A 20,617-nucleotide genomic window follows, 5' to 3' on the forward strand; every position below is an offset into this window, starting at 1 on the left:
CAGTTTGGCAGACATAAAATAGTATACCTACAGCAAGAAGGTGATTTCCAGAGAGCTATCAATGGAAAAATTGGCATATCCCGACATGGTAAAAAAAATTGAAGGTCTAAACAACTACCTATAGCAGATGAACAGTATCTGAAAGTTGTCTTCACTTGAAAATATGAAAAAAGAAGAAAAATACAGCAAAGACCTCACATGGAACCTCAGAGTTAAATCTGGTCCTTCATTTGATCCATCTACTTTTCTCTAAAGCATCATGAGAAATGCTCTGCAATACCATAAAATACCAATTTCAGCATGAAAATAATCCCAAACACACTGTCAATGCACTAAAAGTATACCTGGTTAGAAAAATACACAGTGGAACACTATCATTAATCTCAATATTACAGAAGCACAGAATGAAACAAAAGGCAGCCGATAGAAAAGAACTCTGAATGTCCTTCAAGAAGCCTGAAGAACTGATTTTAAAGACCACTTTAGGAAATTACAAGAAAGCTTAGCTGAGAAAGTTCCGGCAGCATTGGAGAATAAAGGTGCTCATTAGAATTGTACAAACTCAGTTTTCATCTTATATACTGTATTTCCATGTATGTTTGCAGATATTTCAATGTTTTACTGCACTTATTTCCCATTTTCCCATAGCACAGTACTGTTTATATATAAACATGCACATGCAAATGACATTACTGAAAAAGTCTCAGTCTACCATATTCTAACATATAATACATGCACTTACAACATGCTTCATTTATTGATTCGACTATAGTTTGCTTTATTATTTAAATCTGCAGTATAACTACAGGTATCAAGCACATGCAATGAGCTAAAAAGTACAATATTTACCACTCGGCTACTTTATACATCACACTTCAACCACATCACATCTATTTAAGGGCTTTAAGAACACGCTTTAAAAACACGCCATGCATGCTACACTGTTACAGATAAAACCACACAGCTATTAAAAAGGTAAATTAACTTCACCTCAACAACACTGTAGACTATTTATAATGACACAACAATGTAATATACAGTAAATTATGGCTTCTGTGTGTCTCTGATAACACTGACTACTATATTTGAATTTGAAATACTCAGGAACTTTATTTGAGTACTAATTTGTACTTGAGTATTTCCATTATCACCTACTACTCCAGTGTAACTATCAGTTGTAACTAATCAACAATAAATTTGCCACTTTGCTGATAAAGTGTGAAAACTGAAACCTTGAAACTGACTTCTTAATTAATTAATTAGTACATGGATATGACTTGTATGTTTCCCAGTGTTCCTCCCCTTCTTATCAGTGACTTATTGACCCCCCCCCCTTATTTTCCACCTGCAGAGAAACACCTTACTGCTACACTTTTCAATTTTCCACTCAGCAGTCAGGTGGGTGACACAGCCAGCGTGCCAGCAGGACCCACTCTGACACAGCAGCAGTGTTAGCAGCAGCAGCAGCTGAGCTCCCAGCTCGCCCATGTGCGGCCAGTAGGAGGGGCCATGTGCTGAGGTGTTTGAGAAGGTGATGCCGTAAAAGCGGGCAGTCTGTCGCAAACCAGGTGTTTCTGCGAGGAAGAAGGTGATGTCGTAAAGTGGATGGGAGGGGTGAGGAAGAGAGGAGGTGGGGGGAGGCGGGAGAGACAGGAGGAGGAGGAGGGAGGGAGGTGACTTGCAAGCCGCTGCGTTTCAGACTCAGCGAGAGGATCATGGCGGATGGCCCCAGGTGTAAGCGCAGAAAACAGGCGAACCCGAGGAGGAGCAGCGGTAAGTCCAAACTCCGCCGTAACCGCTGCTGGTCGAGTCAGGCGGGCTGTCGATGAGCTGTCCGCCTCTTCTGGGGACTTTTGGAAGTTAGTTGGAGCACATTTCAGGGAGTTTTGGTTCGTATTAGTGCGTTCATATCCCAGTGTGGTGGTGTACCGTTATACCTGGCTGGCTTCTCTCTCTCCGCCTAGCGGTGCATGGGGCAAACCCGACTGAGTGAACCGTTATCTGCCTGCTAGAATAACCCGAGGAGCGCTTTTAGACTTGTTTGCATTTTCCACTTTGCTCTTTGTTTTCTCCACTTTTTTTTTTTTTTGGTCAGTTTTGTAGCGACGGCAGCACTTGGCGGCAGGTTGCGGGGCTTTCGCATAACAACGTGGCCCGTTGAGCGCAGCTTGTAGTTGAGAGTGTGAGCTTTTAGGGCGAGGTTGTTGCGGTGTTAGTTAGTTTCATGCTAACTTGCTGCTTGCTCGCCCCCCCTGACGGAGCTGGTGGTCGCTCCCCGTTGAAGATAACTTTACTTTATGGGTGTTGTTTTGACGGCCGGATGGTGGATCACGCTGTTGTGGTGGATTCATGGGATTTATTTATTTATTTATTTATTTTTGCTGCTCCGGTGATGGCAAAGCCATGGGATGTTTATTTCAAGTCCACTTTACCCCTCCCTGCTCCAACTGCAAGTACACATGCTGTCTTACTTAAGGTAAGCGTGTATATTGTATTGTTTACTCTGCAGAAGTAGGTAGGTTTCGCGAGTTTATCTTCACGCGTGCATGCATTTTGTCTCCGTTTGAACCAGCGTACCTTTATTAATTTAGCATTTTCTCCTTATTCGGCTTGCTTTTGCTCGATTCCCCCGCAGATTGTTTCAATTACACGTTTTCGACTTTTGCTTCTTTTACTGGTAAATTCGGGTTTGTTTACACGCCACAATACTGAAAATATATATTGTTTTTGCTGCTTTTTAGGTATTAAAAGAAAATAATACGTAATTGCCGGTTAGCTGCTTAGTGGTGTTTATACAGGATCGCGGGGATTTATCTCACATATCTCATTATGAAAACGATCTCATTCTTGTTACGAAGTAAAGAAAGTGTAAATAGAGTTTGGCTCCAAAGGGCTGTCTAAATTTAACGTTATTACACCCACCTACATCCGGACTCCCTCATTGGCCAGTTCCTTACCTGTACTCTCCCCCTCTTTCGTTGCATCCACCAATAAAAAAAAGTAAACCCATAAATATATATATATTTTTGGATACCGTTATGAGGCATGGTGTGTGTGTGAGCCGAGGGGCTGGAAAGCACCTTTTTTCCCCCTCCTGCTGACGACACGACGGTGACTCTGTGCGTCTACATAGGAGCCATCATCATCATCATCACCATCATCATCATCATGTTTACCTGAACGCGGATAACGGGGCTGACCAATGGCCTATAAATAAACACAAATAACACCTGCGGCTCTCGACCGTTCACGGAACAGGATCTGCTCGCCGTTTCCTAAAAGCTCTGCGTGTCGTGAGGAGCCAGAAAAACCGCTCCAAATGTCAACTTGTGCAGGTAGACGTGATTATTTAAATATTTATTTCTGGTACTTCTCACCGTGTGCACCATGCCAGCTTCGCATGGTTGCTCGTCTCCCCTTTTTTAAACAACCCCTCTTTATTCTCGCGGGATTTATGTCATCGACACGTTTTTCTGACCCACTTGAACATGATTTATCCCCCTTTTATGTATTTTTGTGGGACTGGTTGCCTCGTTTGTTCGAGTGCACCCCACAGCTCTTCGTGTGTGTGCGTGTGTGTCTGCTCTGGAAAATGAGCGGCGCATAAGGTGGCTATTCTTCTCTTATTCCTCACCATGTGCGATAACAGTGTTTATTATGTGGCTCACCGTCAAACCTCCCGTGTCCATCCATTGTGCTGATACTTCGTTATACAATTTCCCGAGCACTGTGCGGAAGGGAATGGCGGTCAGTACCATTACTGCAGTGAAGGCGGGGTTGCTGCTTTTTTTCTGGACCGGAGACAGCCAGGTACGCAAGGTGATGCAACACCTATAAAGGTGTATTTTCACCGATTTTCTCGTGGCGATCTCGGCGTTTAAGCCACAGTTTCTTGATGGGAATGCTTCTTAGCGCCTCATTTCTGTACATCCTCTAAAATTTGAGGTGAAACGAGCCTGTAACGGGAAAGGAGCGCATCCCGGTCCGTATAATGGGGCGCACAATCAAGATGGCAAAAGGTGTTGTGATTCAGTGCGCAGCGCTTTCATGTGCTGCAGGTGAAACCCATCCGCCTTCTGCCTTTCGGTTCGTTTCCACCCTTCCTCTTGCGTGTTTTCTTTCTCGTTTCCTGTTACCTTTTGATCCAGGTGACACACACAGTGTTTATCCTGAGCCACCTCTTCGATTTTTAAAAGAGCTGATGTACCAAATATTAGCTTGTGCTAATGTACCATGACCTCCAAGCAGTCGTCGTCACCGTGATGTGGCAACCAGCTGCTGATTTAATCAACTAAAGTCCCTCAAAAGCTTCTTTCTTTACCACGTTAAAATGCTCACATTACCTGATACTCATATAAATGGAACCTTTATAATTAAATAAAGCTGGATTACCTCCTCATCCTTGGCCTTGCAGGTGATAACTCAGGTTGCTTAGGTAATTTTAGATAGATTTCACCTTTTAGATTTTAATAGTTTTTCTCATTAAGGAGGAAGACATCTTAATTAGGTATATGCAGATTCATTTTGTGATTGAATGCTTGTATATTTTCCCTATAAACTATCACATATTTACCAGCGATGCTTATTATAATTTCACTAACCCCAAGATAACATTTTCAAGTTGCTGACTGTGTAGGATTGCAGTGGTTTATGTTTTTCATAGTTGTGAACATCTCAGAAATATATGTGGCATTCTACAGTTATTGCATCACGTAAGAATGAAAACAGAAGCACGTTTTTGATCGATCAGATATGTATGTACAGGTTTTTGAGGAAGCAAGGAGATGATGCACCCGTCAGATTCTGTCTGGTGTAGGGATGAATATCCCTTAGATTTCACCTGTATTTATTCGATTGATTGGGTTCTGATTGCTTTATTAAGTCCTGTTCTACTTTAAGTTTAGGAGGACAAGTAGATTTTTAGCATCTGTGCAACTGCTTTATTATCTCTTAGTCTGATTCTAGTGCAGAAACAGAGTAGGACAGAGCATTGTGTGTGACTCAGGTGTACCAAAGCTCCACTGCCACAAGTTTGATGTCACTGTTTTGCAATACACAACTGCCAGAAAAGCAGTAAGCTGTAAGTTTGTGTGTGTTTCTGACACATTGAACAATATGCTACCACCTTTCAATCACATCACTAGTCTGTTCACTTTTTTAAACGCTGTAGATCAGCAAATGCTTATAAATAATAAGTATCTGTCAATTTTTGGTAAAGCATAAAGTCTCCATACTACTGCAGCCCTATTGCTGTGCTCCACAAACAGTAGAAAGAGTACCTATATTAAGCTTAAAAAGCAAAAGCAGTAGTTTCAGATGCTGTTTACTTTTTATTAATAATATTACCTAATCAACTAATAGAATATGAGAATGATTCTTCAATTAATTTTCTGTCAGTAGAACAATCAGGTAATTGTTTATAGCTCTGCTCCTAACAACTCACATTTCCCTGGGTCTTGTCTGCCTTGCTCCCTTTAATTAAGTTTTTATAATGATTCATAACACATTTTACAGTTACACGTTAGAAGAATGACTGAAACCACTGATAGCTGTATTGTACATTATTAGCCTAATATCTGCTTTGTTTATGTTTTAAGGGCCCATTTATGCCTTCATTTGTCTTCCTCTTGCTCGAAATCTCCAGTTTGATTTTTTGCATTTCTTTGCTTTGTACAATTAGGTTTTACTGAACCAGAGCGCTTAACAAAAACATTAGCAGATCATTATCAGACGGAGCAGGTAATCTGTCACTGATAGAAGTCAAGTTGGCGATGATAGCGATCTGCTTCCAGACCTTGTAATTTAAGCTAATCATTGACTGCGCTCTTTGCTGCAGTGCCTCCTCTGGAGCTAGTTAGGAACCAAAAGATAAAGAAAGTACATAATTTGATTTGTCTTTGGCTCATATTATTTATGTATGAGCAGCACCGAATGTCAGGTTTAACATCTTCATGTCTGGTTTTTGTCACTTTCTGGAGTTGTGCCTTCATCCATTAATAACAAGCCACATGGCAGTTTGCTTGAAAGAGCACTGGGTCTCATTTCCACTTGTCTCTGTGCTGTGATATTGTGCCACCCAACTTCAAATAGCATTGTTCTCGCCTATCTAAACAAACTAAACCCAACCTGTCTGGTTTTAATGATAGCTGGCAGAGAGCTGGCCTTCCTCTGGCTCTCAACATAAATGATTTTCCACCAGGCATCAGAAACTGTGAACACGTCGATGTAAAAGCCAAGCAAAGACCTCCAGTAACCCTAATTTTTTTCCAGAATGAAGTTAATCTGTGCATTTAGTGCACATAAAACAAATATTCTATTTTTTAAGTATATAATACAGACGTCCTGCAGCAAAAAGAGCTCAAGCTAAAGTGTGAAGTTGTTTTTGCCATGCTAAGTGTCTGCAGTACAACTGTAAATGGCAGGTGTGTGCCCTCCATGTGCCCTGCCTGTTGCTGCCGCTGCTTTGGTCACGGCTTCGTCATCCAGCGCCTTTAAAGTGCTGCACTCTCAGCTGGGCTGTAATCTAACACTGCAATTTAGGGACTACAGGAATGCAGCCTGGTGTTAACATACCTTGACAGGATAAACACAGCGGCCTACTCCCAGGCTTGGACCACTCATACTTAAAAGCGAGCCAGGACTCACCACCGTCTGTACTCTGGAAGTGAGAGTTGTTCTTGGAGTGATTGCTGATGGGGTTGTTTTTGTTTAGGTTGCCATTTTGATTTCAGCTGTACCTCTAGAATTGATGTTGTGCTAATGCAAATATTCTTAGTTATAATCAATATTTAACTGGCAGATGTGCATTTGGACAAATTACATGGAGCATTGCCAGTAGAATCAATGCTGCTGCAGTGACAGGCAGCTTTCAGTGACTCTTCTCAGTGACTGCTCTTTAATATCAGGTCAACAAAACAGACATTTCTTGGTGTGAATCAGTGAATGCTGGGCCTCTTTGATCAGGCTGCTGTTGTTTGATGTGTGGATTAATGGCATTTTCATTCTCCCTTGTATTTATGAGCACTCCTCTCTAGTTGCAGTATTGCACTGTTAATGTCTTGCATGTTGTACCACCAAGCTTCGCCTGACTGTGTAAAGACCGTAACTTCTATTTAATTGAGCTTATTATCTCAAATCACTGCTTGATATTTCACTGTGCAGGACTGTATTTTTGGTGCAAAGCAACACAGAAAAGCTGCACACACCCTTTTGTTACGGGAAGATGGGTTGCATATAAAAGCGGCAGCCTGTTTAATAGGCCTCTTTTATCTTTATGTCTGAACTATATTCTTGAGGTCACCCTCAGGTGCTCCAGTTGCAGCTGTCTTTCACACAGTCCCACAGAGTCATGTGAGGCCTCAGAGGTAATGCTGAACATTTATTTGCATGCTAACACTGGCTGGGTTCACCCTGTTATACTCATTAGATTAGCTGGGTATCAAATGATTGACGTTATAATGGCTTATAATTGCATTTAGCAAATGGAATTACACAAAATCCAAGTTGTTTTTGTAATGCTACCCTGTATTTTTATCTGGACATGCTCTAACCAAAGCAGTTGTTGCATGTAAGGCTATTATGTTTAATGTTACTTGAGCATTATGTGAACACTTATTCGCACAGCCGCCTCTGCTATTTGTGAGGTAGATGAGCGCTTCAGAGGGAAGTGGTCTGACTGGTATTAGAAGTGGTTGTGGTCAACATTAGCTGTTAATTGATCTATGGCCAGTGATCATTGAAGTTACTTTCGCCTTGTGCTAAAAAGCCTGAAGCTGTGTGTGTGTGTTTCCTTTGCACAAATGGGCCTGTGGAATGACAAAGCACTACAGGATGTCTTTAGCCGCTCAGCATTAGCCCCTCCCCATCGCTTTTTATGGTCCGGAGGGGGAGGTGCATCAGGGCTAACTGATGCTGCTGCTGTGACTAATTGAGCTCTGTGTGTGTGTGCATTGTGTATTGTGGGGATGTTAGCATCAAGGTGGGAAGCTGCTACTTTCCTCCAGGCTTTGCATGACAACACAGACTTGCTTGTTTGGATTTACATGCATTAACAAAGTGCCTGTGAGGGAACATCAGCGGTTCCCGTTGAATGCTGTTGCTTCAATTAGATGACGTGTGCTGATAAAGGCACCTTGACAGATCAGGCGCGGAAAGTGAAGGCAGCTGACTCAATGTAGCCTAATCGAGACGTATGCATTAGATTTGAATGACTGTTTAAGCTTTTAAGCTTTCTGAATTGTACAGTGTTTCCGTAGTGGTAGCTTTAAATCAGATAAAAGAGTCAGACAGTTTATTAAGTTGAAGTTTATACGGTTTATCTGTTGGTAACATCAAAGTTCAATATGAATACGTAGATGAGTTTATCACAGTCAGCAGGAGGAAACACAAATCACATCATGAAGGACATCGGGAGTAAAAGCTGCCAAATCATGTGGGGTTACCATCTTTGGTGAACCTTTCTGAACAAGAGAGCTGCTGAACGTAGCTTTTTCTTTGACTCGGTAAATAAAAAACAATCAAACAAAGAAAAAGTAACACAGTCAGGTATTTGATAGCTATACTGTCAGTTTGCTTCATTTCAAGTCACTGTTACAGTTATTGTGTTGGTTGAATTCACATTTTATGCACATTTAAAAGCTGATCAGATACTATATTTTAACGAATGGCCCAAACAGAGAAAGTATTAGAAAGCTGATAGTTTTGAATGCTGTCTCCGTGATCCGGTTAATAAAACATGAGTCCTTTTTGATAGATATCCAGCAGTGACTCATGTGCTCCACTTAGATTTGTAAAGTCAACACGGAAATCTGTTGAAGTAGTGCACCATAGCAGCGTCTCCACCTTTCAGCGGACGTTATTACCTCATCCGCTACATTTGTGTGTGACCAACATAACAAACATTTTCTTTTGTAGCAGCTTCTTTTGATGCGTCGCATTCATGTTGCCTTACTGTACATGTGTGAAGGCTCTGAGGTAAACCAAATATAGCAGCAACAATCACAATCAACTTATTAGCTGTGGTGACTTGACAGATGACTAAAAACATGACCCAGCCCAGCCGTGCCTGTTGTCATGCAGGTGTGAGCGCTTTGCCCCTGCAGCTCGTGAACACTCAACGTGAGACTTATTTTTAGTCAAGGTGAAAAGGAAATGGTGCGGCGCCCTCTGATTTGACATGAAACTGAGACCAACTAATTGTGTCATTCAGGCTGCAAAGAGCAGAGCTGTCTAAATAAATATATTTTTTAAAAAAGATGCAGGCAAATTCTGTGTCCTTCACGGCGAGGTCAGAGGTCAGTGGAACAGCCCTCAAGCTGTGTTACAGCAGAAGGTACAGTACAAGAGGCCGTATGCTGAGAGAAACTGCGCGGCAGTGACCAGAATGAGGATGCTCAGAGTTTCGGTGCTAATTTCTTTCTGTTCTGCATGAAGATTACAAGGAAGTAGTCAAAGAAAAGGCTGTGAAAACTAAACTGTGCCTGTTTACTGTATTAATGTCATTTTGAAAGAGCTCACTTCAAAATGTGATGACGTCTTTGTCCATTAAAACATGTTGTTTTGTACGTGTCCGTCATCAGTGCCTCGGCCTTTCTGCATTAGCACTAAATACTACCTTTATTCTGTTAGTTGCTACTGTAAAAGCTGCATTTACTTTAGCTGATTCTATATTCCTTTCAGTCATTCTATGCTTAATGCTGCTGAAATCTTATCTCAAAATCCTCTCTGAGAAACAGTATTGATGATAATGTGTGATAATGTGAGGAGGCTTTTATATTGAGACATTTTGAAAAAGCAAGAGTGTAGTCATTATTCTTCCCGGATGATTGAAAACAAAATGTTTTGAGAGGCACCAGAAAGCTCATTTTCTGCCGTGTCATATTAAAATAAGATTATAGTTAGGCCAAATCCTTCTGACTTTACAGCGCCGTTAAAAATCGATGTTTTGAAGACAAAGTTTGCTCTCTGCCACCTACGCTCTAAACAAAGCCAAATGTGGAACCAGAACTGAAAATTACCTCCAGCGCCACCAGTGCATAAAATCTCGGAGGAACTGCCAAACTTCTTACAGGTGGTCTAACCCGTTTTCACAATTAACACGCTTTGCTGTTGCCTTTTTTTCGTTCCCTTTCTGCCACCTGAATATTCATGCATTGAGAGGTTCCCCTAGCAGCTAAGACTTTAATCTGTACGGTGGGAGGGAGGCCGATCTGTGAAAGACACCTTGCCTTCTGCTGCTGCTGACCAGCGCCTTAAAATAATGCATACGTGTTCATTTATAAGAGCGCTTTAATGCACTCAGATATTTAATGCATTAACTCTTTTGTGAGATTTTGTGGGTTATGTTTGTGTGTGTGTGCGTGCAGGCAAGTGTGTTCAAAAGAAAGAGTCCCATTCAAAGTCCTGTGCGAGTGGGAGAGGGGGAGCACTCGTTTCGCACTCAGCCAGTGGGAAACTCCTCTCCTTCTCCTTTGGCGGCGGTACAATTTGCATACCCTGCCATCCTCCATTCTCTTTTCTTCTTCTGCCGCCGGAAAAGGAGAACAGAGGAAATCAGTGAACGCCGCCTCCAGGCAAAGCGCCGATCCGCAGCCGAGGGCGCCGTACAGTAGAGACTAAGCTGATTTGTAATTTTTGCGTGTGCTGGTCACTGAAGTGGAGTGCCACCTGCCTGTGATAGGCTATACAAGCGGGTATAGCCTATCACAGGCAGTTTAAAATTGGGACACTTCTCAAAGGTAAACCAAAAAGTGACAGGTGTGGTGGTACAAAAAAATGCACGCAGAGCTGAGAGCAGAGTAAAAGTGGAAAGATGAAATTAATAAACTAAAGTGCAGTAAAGTGCACAGCAGTGGAATCATTAAAAAAATAAAACCTAAGTTCACTTCTGACCTCCACATTTGACACAATACAGAACTAAAGAGTTTTTCTTCTCTTACTACCACTGAGTCATAGCAGCAAGCTGAGCTGTAGTGACTGTTTGAGTAATGAGCTGGTCAGCTGACTAAACATTAGACGTACACCAATGAATCAGGTTTTGTAATGCCAGATTTGCATTATGCATCTCCTCTCCAGAAGTGGAAAAAATACATATTCTGCAAAATAAACTACTTTAAAGTTTTCAGTTCTGTCTGACAGTAACCTTTCAGACATCGTATTCTTTAGTTCTTGCATCTGAAATGTGCTTCCCTTTGTGTTTCTTTGCTTATTTGAGAGCAAATTTGAGTATTTTTTTTTACTTTCTGTCTGACGTCACTGTGATTAATTACATTTATGTTTTCATTCTTCATAGTAAGCCACTTCCACCCAAACCAAAAAAAGAAAACACTATAAAAAAAACAACTGTAGGAGTAGGAGGGCGACGTCCTGGCAGCGCCTCTGGTCTCAGGAGACATAAATCAAGAGCAGTGGACAGGTGGGTTAGGAAGGGCCTGACTCATTAGACACTCCTGAGACTCAGAGGAGTGTCCCAGCAGTCCTACCTGTCCTGCTGCTGGGACTGGAAGAAAGATTGAAGAAGAGATTGGAGGCACAGCTGAGCAATTCATTCTCACCTTTCACACTGCTGCTTGATTTTTATTTGAGATTGTTTTGTCTTTAAAGGGAACACCGTGGGAGTCATATTTGTATACTGTATTCTGTAGCTGTTAGTATACCTGGATGTTCTGTACTCATCTCCCTGACTGATAACACAAATCCCTGGTGTAGATGATGACTGATCTTTTTGAAATGTTTTACTTAACTTTTCAAATCTTAGAAATATTGGCCCAAGTCTCCTGTGTTGACTCATACTTTTGAGTCTTCTTGTAGAAATGGGTGTTTTTAGGTTTATTGATATAACACATGTCTGCTCGATCAACAGGAAGTTAACTGGAAACTAAAACACTCATATTTGTTTTCTTTTTGTAACAAAAATGCATTTGACAGTTTAGACTTCTCAAATCCAGAATGAAAATGTCTCTTTTTGTGTCATTTAAACTGAAAAGGCTTTGGTTTTGGTCTGTTGTTGGGACAAAAGAAGTTGCTCGCAGGACACATCTTTCATTGGTTCTGTTGCCTGTAGTTTTTGTGGTTAAGCTACTCTTTATTGTGGGGTTCACTCCCTTCCTTTACTTGCCACATAGGAGGGATGGAAGCTGAATAAGTTGGGAGAGAACAGAGGATTTGATTAGAGATGTGGATTGTGAACTCTGTCTCTCATCTGTTCCGTATCCCGTGGGCTTGATTTGCTGTCCCTGGAGCCAGCAGGATGATGTATGAAGCTTGTGAAAGTGAACACCAGAAGGAAGAAAGTAGAGAAGGTGGAACGCACCTCGCTTGCACACACGATCTGAAAGTCTATTCAAATCTATTAAACTGTCATTGTAGATTTAGATTAGTTTGTTGATGCAGGAGAACATTAAGCGCCGTTCTTTTTAAATTATGCAAGCAAATTCACAGTCGAGAGAAAGAGAGAGCTGGAGTGGCTGAAAGAAAGGGAGTGTTGTTATTGAATTACAGGTGATGGCTGCTAATTGGGCCCTCCAGAGATTGTGTGTGTGTGTATGTGTGAGGCTCTAGGGATGGAGGGTTGATGAAGCTGTTAGGGTAAAGTGCGGGGCCCCTGTGTGCTCCCTGAATGCTGTGCTTTAGAGTCTGTCCCGTCCCTGCGGAGGAGTGCTAATGGAGGCCACACAGCTCTCATGAATTACTCCCAGACTGGAAGGATGAAGGGCCGATGGAGCCGGAGGTGACGCTGCCGTAATTGAGGTGGCTTGCTGCGTGAGAAGATCGCACGGGTTTTGATGAGCTGTAGGCAAGAAGCAACACGTTTGTACCAAAGCTGTGACAATAACCACATTAGCACTCCACAGTGGTTCTTGGCAGGGTGTCAGCAGTATCTGAAAGTCATACTCTGCAAGCATTTTATTTGAATATGTGTTTTTGCTGCTGTTATTGAATCACGCCATGATAGCGACTCAGCCTATGGCGACTCTGTGACAGTGTTTTGCACAGATTTGGATTCTATTCGTGGCAGTAGCAGTGTTTGTGTCTTAATCTCCAAGTGCTTTGTGACAAATATAATTGAGGAATATAATGAGCTTCCTCTCGTCACGCAGGCACACTGTAATTCCACACTCTTGGACCGCAGCTGCTATGTTTTTTGTGCTACTTTGAAGCCTTGGTGAGCTTGGTGTGGTGTCACGTGAAGCAGCTAGCCACCTCCAGCAGTTTCTGGTAAGAGCGACCCTTCCTTGGCTCTTCGGAGCAAAAGAAGAACTGTCATCTCCAGGTGTAGTCCAAAACTGGAATTCATCTGGAGGAGGAGACTAATTCATATCGAGGATGAAAATAAAAGCAAGGGGATTTTCCACTAGCATACCGATTGTGGTAGTCATCGTTTTAACGGACTGATGACAAAATTTAAAAAATGCAAAAATGAGTCATCGAATGGTTGATAAATGTGCAAAATATTTCCTGGTTCGACCTTCTGGAATAGAAGTGAGGAAAAATACTTTCAAATATACATATTTAGGTTTAGGATTGAAGGTTGTCACCAAAGACACTTTTTAACATTAAGGGGCTTTTTTGATCAGCTTAAAGAGTAATAACTCTCTCCAGATGCAATCAGTTAAATTCAATTCAATTTATTTATATAGCGCTAAATCACAACAACATTTGTGTCAAGGCGCTTTATATTGTAAGGTAAGGATCCTAATTTTGCAGTGATTGGACCCTTCAGGAGCAGAAATGAGCGCTACAGGAATGAACAGAGAATAAACATGGACAAGAAAAAAAAAGCCATGAATATCTTCGTGTAGCAGCCATGCTTGATGAGGACATTTGGCGATAGTAGTTTTTAATCAAACGGTGCTTATAGTGTGATTTTTTTGTCCCTCATTTTCCAAGATCCGGGCAGCAGCAGCTGAAATGTTTTGTATTTCATATCCTTGTGTAGATGTAGAGCTGAAACAATTTGTTCATCAGTTGATTAATATGGAGCATATTCAGCTGCTCAGCTGTAAGGCTTTTCTTTGTTTCACAGCATAGTAATTTTTGACATTTTATTGATCAAATTGATTCAGAAATTCAGCAGCAGCTGTTGTCTAGTTTCATGGTTGAATATTAATTCATAAAAAACTACAGGTCATTGGAGTAAAACTTGAGTAAAAATCGTCTCCTTCCTGTTTTTACTGCTTTTATTCTTTTCTGGATTTATGGTTATTTCCCGTTCGCGTTGTTTTTTTGGAGAGCATTCAGGATATATAGGACACACAGTCTTCTCTGTTGCCGCTGAGAACGCCGCTGTGCTTACGCACTTATATTTCTGTTGATCAAAGCAGTTTTGGTGTCAGTGTTGCTGTTGCAGCTTGATTGCTGAGGTGTCAGCTGTTGAGTTGACAAGAGGTGGAGAGTGGAGCAACGACAGTGCAGGCTTTCTCGTCTTTTCGTTTGCGTGTTTGTGTTGCTGCCTCTCCGTGGGATTTTGGCTTGCTTTGCATTCACATAAGAAGACACGTTTGAGAAGGCCACCTTCATCGGCTTTACAGTCTATATGTACACTGCATGTGTGTGTCTGTGTGCAAACATTAAAAAATGACTTTGAAGATGGAAGCTGTTAGCCATAAACATACATGTAGGTGTGATTTTGTGGGGTGTTTGCTTATAAAAATGTGTCACTGTAGCAGGACCTCTGTGTCCTCCCAGTGTTTCCTCTCTAGTTTTGCTGCAGTGAATATTGGGCTCATTGCATAAAACTGTAGAGAGCCTAGGATCATTTTTGCAGAGGTGTCTCTTCTTAATGCTGAGGTAAGGTGCTGGGAAGCTGTAACCTTTACACCTGTTGAGATCACGTGTAATTTTCAGTCTGCGCTGTGAAGTATAAATATCAGATGTCAAACCACAAAAACAGTCAGAATAGGTTGCAGTTTATACGAATACTATTAATGTCTATCAAAAGTAACAGTTTTAGGTGGAAAATGAGGCGATATTTAGTTTTTGGATCAAGTTTGTAGACTATGAAAAACTTTTCTTTTTTTGCATTAAAATTATACGATTTTAAAATTAATATTAAAAATAGGCCATATTGCTTCAGATTAGCTGGTTTGGGTCTATATATATGTACAATGTGTTTACTAATTCCAGCATTGTGACATTAGTCCAGTGAATGAGGTGGGAGGACTAATATTGTCAAGCAGTTGTGTGGGAAAGCAGTGCACCATTACAAGAATACTTGCCCCTGTAAAGCCTGAACTATGAATGAATTACCAGAAAATTCACATTTTTTGAAACTACAGTGTTTATTGAACCTTCTGAATAAAAAAAAGAAATATAATATCAATTTACATATGTGAGTTTTAATTTGTATTAATTTTTGCTACATCTGGCATCTGGCGATTTTAAAAGTAGTTTTACATCCCATTAATCCATTAAATATATTCCTATTGAAGTATCAGTAACAATCTTTCTTACTCTATCTTTTTCCAAATTGGCAAAGATATTCTTGAAAAGTCACTTGTGGGCCACTGACTGACAGCAGCCATTTTGGATGGCTCAATAGAAGACCCTCTGGTGCATGAATTACTGATCCCTGGTGGATTATCTGTGCACTGCATGTGTCTGATTGTAGAAATCAGGTTTTTCAGGAAAAAAGAAAATCATGCAGATAAAAAATGTAGAGGTCTCAATAACTCACATGTCAAGGTTGATGCACTTGGTGTTACAGGATTCAAATGTATGTTCCCTTCTTGCTCCAGCAAAACCAGTATGTTGGGATGGCTCCACATCAGGGAGACTTTAGAGAGACTCTTCAGCTGTTAAGAGGAGAGAGGTTATTTCCCATTTCCAGCATGAAGAGCAAGTAACACAGCCTCTACCAGCCAGAGGACATCTGATCGTGGTTAACCTCTTTCATTCCAACCCTAAAAAAAGTGACAATAGGTAAATAATATACTTTAGTTAACTTGAGAGTTGTTTTGTTTAAGAAAATCATTTTAAAAATTCTCCCAAAGCCTGGCGAGCTGCTGGGCTGGGACAGAAACTGTGCTTTAAATGATGGGTTTTCACATACAGACTGTTACGGTAATATCAAACTGATGATAGAAACCAAGCAAAATAAGTCGACACTTCTGATACCAGATTAGCTACTGACTTTTAGAAACTCAGCCCCTCTAGTCAATGGGTAAAACGTTTAATTTCCTGCTTTCATCATGTACGAAACTTAAGCACAAGTCTGTCTGAGCTGCAGTTTTTCTTTTTGGGTTAGAGGTACGAGAGATTTGGCACAGGTGCAGCTCAGAGGCTGCAGCTTTCACGTCTTGACTTGATTTCATCAACACTTTTTGTTTTTCCTCTCTAGTCTCATGCAGCAGCCATCTTAATGTGAGCTCAGAGGTACTTGGAGTTAATCTCACCAACCTTTAGTTAGTCTGCCTTCTCTAATTTGAAGAGGCAGAAAAGGCTTAAGAGAAACCCAAATACCACTTTTATAGGAAGCCATTATTAGTTTATTCTATTGAGCTTTGTTATCTTTACTATGCTTAAATATATTTATATATGTATTTTACTTTTACTCTGACAAAACAACAGTTTAGATGTGTCACCGTGTTCACTGATAAATGTTAAGTCAGTTTTTCAGGCATTAAAGATTGAGAAAATTATCAGCAGATTAATAAAAATTATTACTATAACAACTCTTTTCATTTTTGGCTGGATGATGATTTGACTTGAAAAACGCTGCTCCAGTGAAAAAGGGAAAACTGCTTTTGTGACTCTGCTTTCTCTCAGACTGAATCCATGTGAAGACATGTTTTTATTTGTGTACATAAAACCCGTCGAGCAACCGAGCACCTAAATGCATCCAAACAACAGCTAAAAACAAGCGGAAACAAGGAAACTGAAGGATTTGCTGCCAGTGAACGTGTATGTGTGCTTTTGTGTGTGCGTGTGTGTGTACCCTTCCCAGCATGGCAGGTGTGCCTAGGCTTCAGCGCCATTACAAGTCTCATAAATACCACCTGACACCGTTACAGCAGGCAGGCTTCGATATAAAACTCTCCTCCCATGGCGTGCAGCCCTTCAGCACAATTATATTATACCACACTTCAGGGGAAGAAAGCTAGACTCCTGCCCAGTACCTCTTAACAGACTGAGCTGGTCTGAGTAAACATGCTTTCTCTCAAGTAGAGTCTTCAGACTTTTTTCCCCCTCATTTAAGGCAGAAACCTGTTTCTTTAAAATGGCCTCATGAATTCATTAGACTTGACGTTCTTTTTTTTTTGTTATTTTTAAAACAGGATGCTTCTCGAATTTGCAGTGTCCAGTGCCACACTTTCTTATTCTTAACTCCAACCCTGTCCAAAACGCATACTTAACTTTACTGCACACACTTCCAGAAGCACTGTGTGTAAATCCCATTCAGCCATGCTTAACAGAAAAATCAACACTGTGCAGGCCTAGGTGTTTGGAATTTTTAAATCTCTGAATCCATAAACTGTTATAGAAATTCAAGTACATTATCAGTCCGAAGGTGTTATAATTATAAATATTTGTCTGGCATTCGCTTTGCGCAGCTCCATCTCTGCACTGTTTGTCGCTCTGCTACCTCGCCTGGATGGCATTTCAGTCGAATGGCGTTCTGAATGCGCTTGACATTTTGTTAAACTGCGTTCGGAAGGTCCTGCCTGTCCCTGTGTTTTCCTTCCCCTCCTCCCTGTATTGTGCGACTGGGTAAACAGGCAGGCACACACACACGCACACACACACAAACCTCACAGACTACCTATACATCTGGGGAGTTTGCTTTGTACGGCTGCAAGCTGAGGATTATGCCTTTGTCTTTACTGCCTACCACGCACGGAACAGCTTTGAGTTGTTTATTTTTGATGTTTTCCCTAAACACACCTGTAAAAGAAAAGTAGGGTAGCATCTCATTATGCTCTCCAAACAAAGCAGTATTTTCCACAGGCTATACAGGGAGGATCACTGCTCAGTCCTTCCTGTGTTCAGACATTAGGAGCTGCAAATCGTAGGTAGAACTAAGTTTTCAAGCACCAAATACGACTAATTGATCTGCTTGTGTGTACAATAATAGATCATCTAAGACACTTGAAATGTTCTCAGACAGTGCTGTGAGAGCTGAGCCTTTCGAATTTACACTAAACACACACAATTGGAATCACTTTAATAAAGTACTTCCCATTCCGTCTCCCTCCATCCGAGAGGTTCAGCTGAACTTGAAAAGCATATGGGTGTCGTTGCCTTGCTTGATTTTTCTAACACTCAAACATGAAGCTGCCCTCAGCAGTGCCAGCTTCTCTGGTGCCTGGGCACAGTCTCATCTCCCAGCTTGACGCGCCCCTCGCTGACAGCCGTTCAAAGAGAGCTAGCTAACCGTCCGGCATCCAGACGGCAGCGGCTGGTCTTCATTTAGTTTGGACAGAACTCCCATGCCAGGCGAGGCTACGTGCCAGATTGCTGCCTGCAGAGCTTGCAATGGCTGCTGCCAACTCCTGACATACAGTAGATGGGCGGTATTGTGCTAGCTGTGCCAAAAATACTGTGGGCTGATTAAGTAATATGATGTAAGATGGTGGGATGGTGTGAAGCAGCCTGCTGGATGTGAAAGATGGAGATATCGTTAGTAGGGAACGGATGATGGAGCTGGAGCTGCGTCCATTCTCCATCTGCGTTCTGATTATGAGATTAGGCTGCCGACTGGATACACCGACCCATTCACCAGGGCTTAATCTGTGAGTGTGCAATAACACAGATGGACTAGTACAATAGCTAAAGTGAAAATGCATTGCTAGATGATATTTATATTATATTTTACATTTAAAATGTTCAAATACAAATCTGCAAGAGTGGTTGTAGTTTGTAAAACACACATTTAAGTAAAGATCAAAACTGCTTTTTTTGCCAATGTACAGACGTTTAACTACACATTTAATCCCTGAGATATCTCATATAAAAATAATTGGTGCCGTCATCTGTTTCTCTGTCAGAGCAGCTGTGACTGCTGTTTACAGCACCATCTGCATACGTAGCAGAATAATCACTGTTGAAGTCGAGTAAACTTTTTCACGGTAGGCTGATAACTAGTTGGGGGAGTTAATAAAAAGTGAACTCAGCATTTTCCATTTGCAACAAACCCCTGAATTGGCCAGCTGCATGCTGATTAAGATTATCAGTAAATATATCAGGGGAAAAAAAGATTTGGATTACCCTCCAAATATCCAGTAACAGTTGAACAAAGAACCAGGAACAGTGCACATTAATCAACAGAACCGTAAAACTGCCTGTGTTAGCCAAATGCCTCATTTTCAACGCTTGTCCCCTGGCCAGATGTTAACCTAGCCATTTTAACAACCTCCTTATGTTACTCTACCCTTAAGGAACTGGTACGAAGCTAAACAAACTCATTTCTCATTGAGAAAACTGGCTGTGCACTTATTCCAAAGCAAACATTTTGAGTGATGTTACCTTACCGTTGACCTTCGTTTGCCCAGACATCTGAGGGCAGCGGTGTGATCCAAGAATATTTTTGACATGACAGCAATAGCCATTTGTGCTTCGGCATGCTTACCCTGAATCTGAGGCCAGTCCCACACAATGACTGTCTCAGTGTTAATCTGGGCACTTAGTTTAGCGTAGCTTAGCCTAGTGAAGCACAGCACGGATACAGAAATTGCTTGCGGCAATACACCCCTCTACCCTAAAGGCTAGCTCTCACAGAGACACAGCTAAACACACAGATGTCATGTTTTTCGCACATCATAGAGCTCAGATTTAGCTGATGCTAAGCAGCACTTTGTAACCAGCACAGTTCTCCGACCCATTTCCGAAGAAGTTTTGTGCCAGTGAGGGAGAGTGTGTGATTTGAATACTGAGCAGGTGAGAAGGAAAATGTTGGGAGAGTACAAGATGACCACAGCAGTGCAGTGGTACCTGCTGGGGCATAAATCAGGCTCACAGATATTATTATGGATAAGATGGAAGTGTTTTTCCTGGTAAAACTCAGTGACCAATGTAAGGCAAGGAAGGACATGAATTATGAAGGCAGGACTTTTCCAAGTGTACAGCCTAAAAGCAAGGTGAAGAAAAAAAAAGATTTATGGCTTAACTGTAAAATAAGATACTGAATATAAATACCTCATGATACTTTTAGGCACCTGTGGTGAACACACAGTGGAGGAGAAAACTTTCCTGTGCGTTGCAATATCAGCTGTGCTACAAGCTCGTCAGCCAGTCAAGAATAGGTTTGGCAATATAAATGTTTGCATTGCAGCATCTTCATGAGAACAGATGCTGGAGTTTTATTGATCAATGGTATGATTAGCTGCATGCTTCAGCAGTAGCTGATTTGGCTATAGCTATAGGATATCCTTTGTCTTGCACCAGTAATACAATACCAAGGGCCTAATGGATATTAAATTTGTCCCTCTATAAATTGGAAATGAACCACAGCATGTCTTACAAAACGGAAGGCATGGATTTAAAAACAGGTGATTTTGCAGGTAACAGAGTCCTCCAGGTGGCACATGTTCAAGAAGCTGTCAACCGCAGTTTTTCCCATTATATTTAATGGTAATTATTACATTATAAATGTTTCTAATGCTGTGGCAGGCAAGGAGAAGAG

The 20,617-nt window shown here is 41.4% G+C and overlaps 1 protein-coding gene across 2 annotated transcripts in view; it reads left to right on the forward strand.

The window, feature by feature from the left end:
* Window positions 1–1,561: 1,561 nt before the first annotated feature.
* The window catches only part of LOC116328115 (zinc finger E-box-binding homeobox 1-like), a 70,934-nt gene continuing 51,878 nt past the window's right edge, over window positions 1,562–20,617 (forward strand). Inside the window, exon 1 of one of the 2 annotated variants that reach the window (XM_031749823.2) lies at window positions 1,562–1,773. In XM_031749823.2, coding sequence (XP_031605683.2) covers window positions 1,716–1,773 — 58 coding nt within the window. In that variant the 5' untranslated portion in view covers window positions 1,562–1,715. Of the gene's footprint in view, window positions 1,774–3,137; window positions 3,336–20,617 lie in introns of those variants that run through there. The other variant, XM_039602340.1, reaches the window with a different exon arrangement.

This window comes from Oreochromis aureus, linkage group 18 (assembly GCF_013358895.1).
Source record: "Oreochromis aureus strain Israel breed Guangdong linkage group 18, ZZ_aureus, whole genome shotgun sequence".
NCBI classification, from domain to species: Eukaryota; Metazoa; Chordata; class Actinopteri; order Cichliformes; family Cichlidae; genus Oreochromis; species Oreochromis aureus.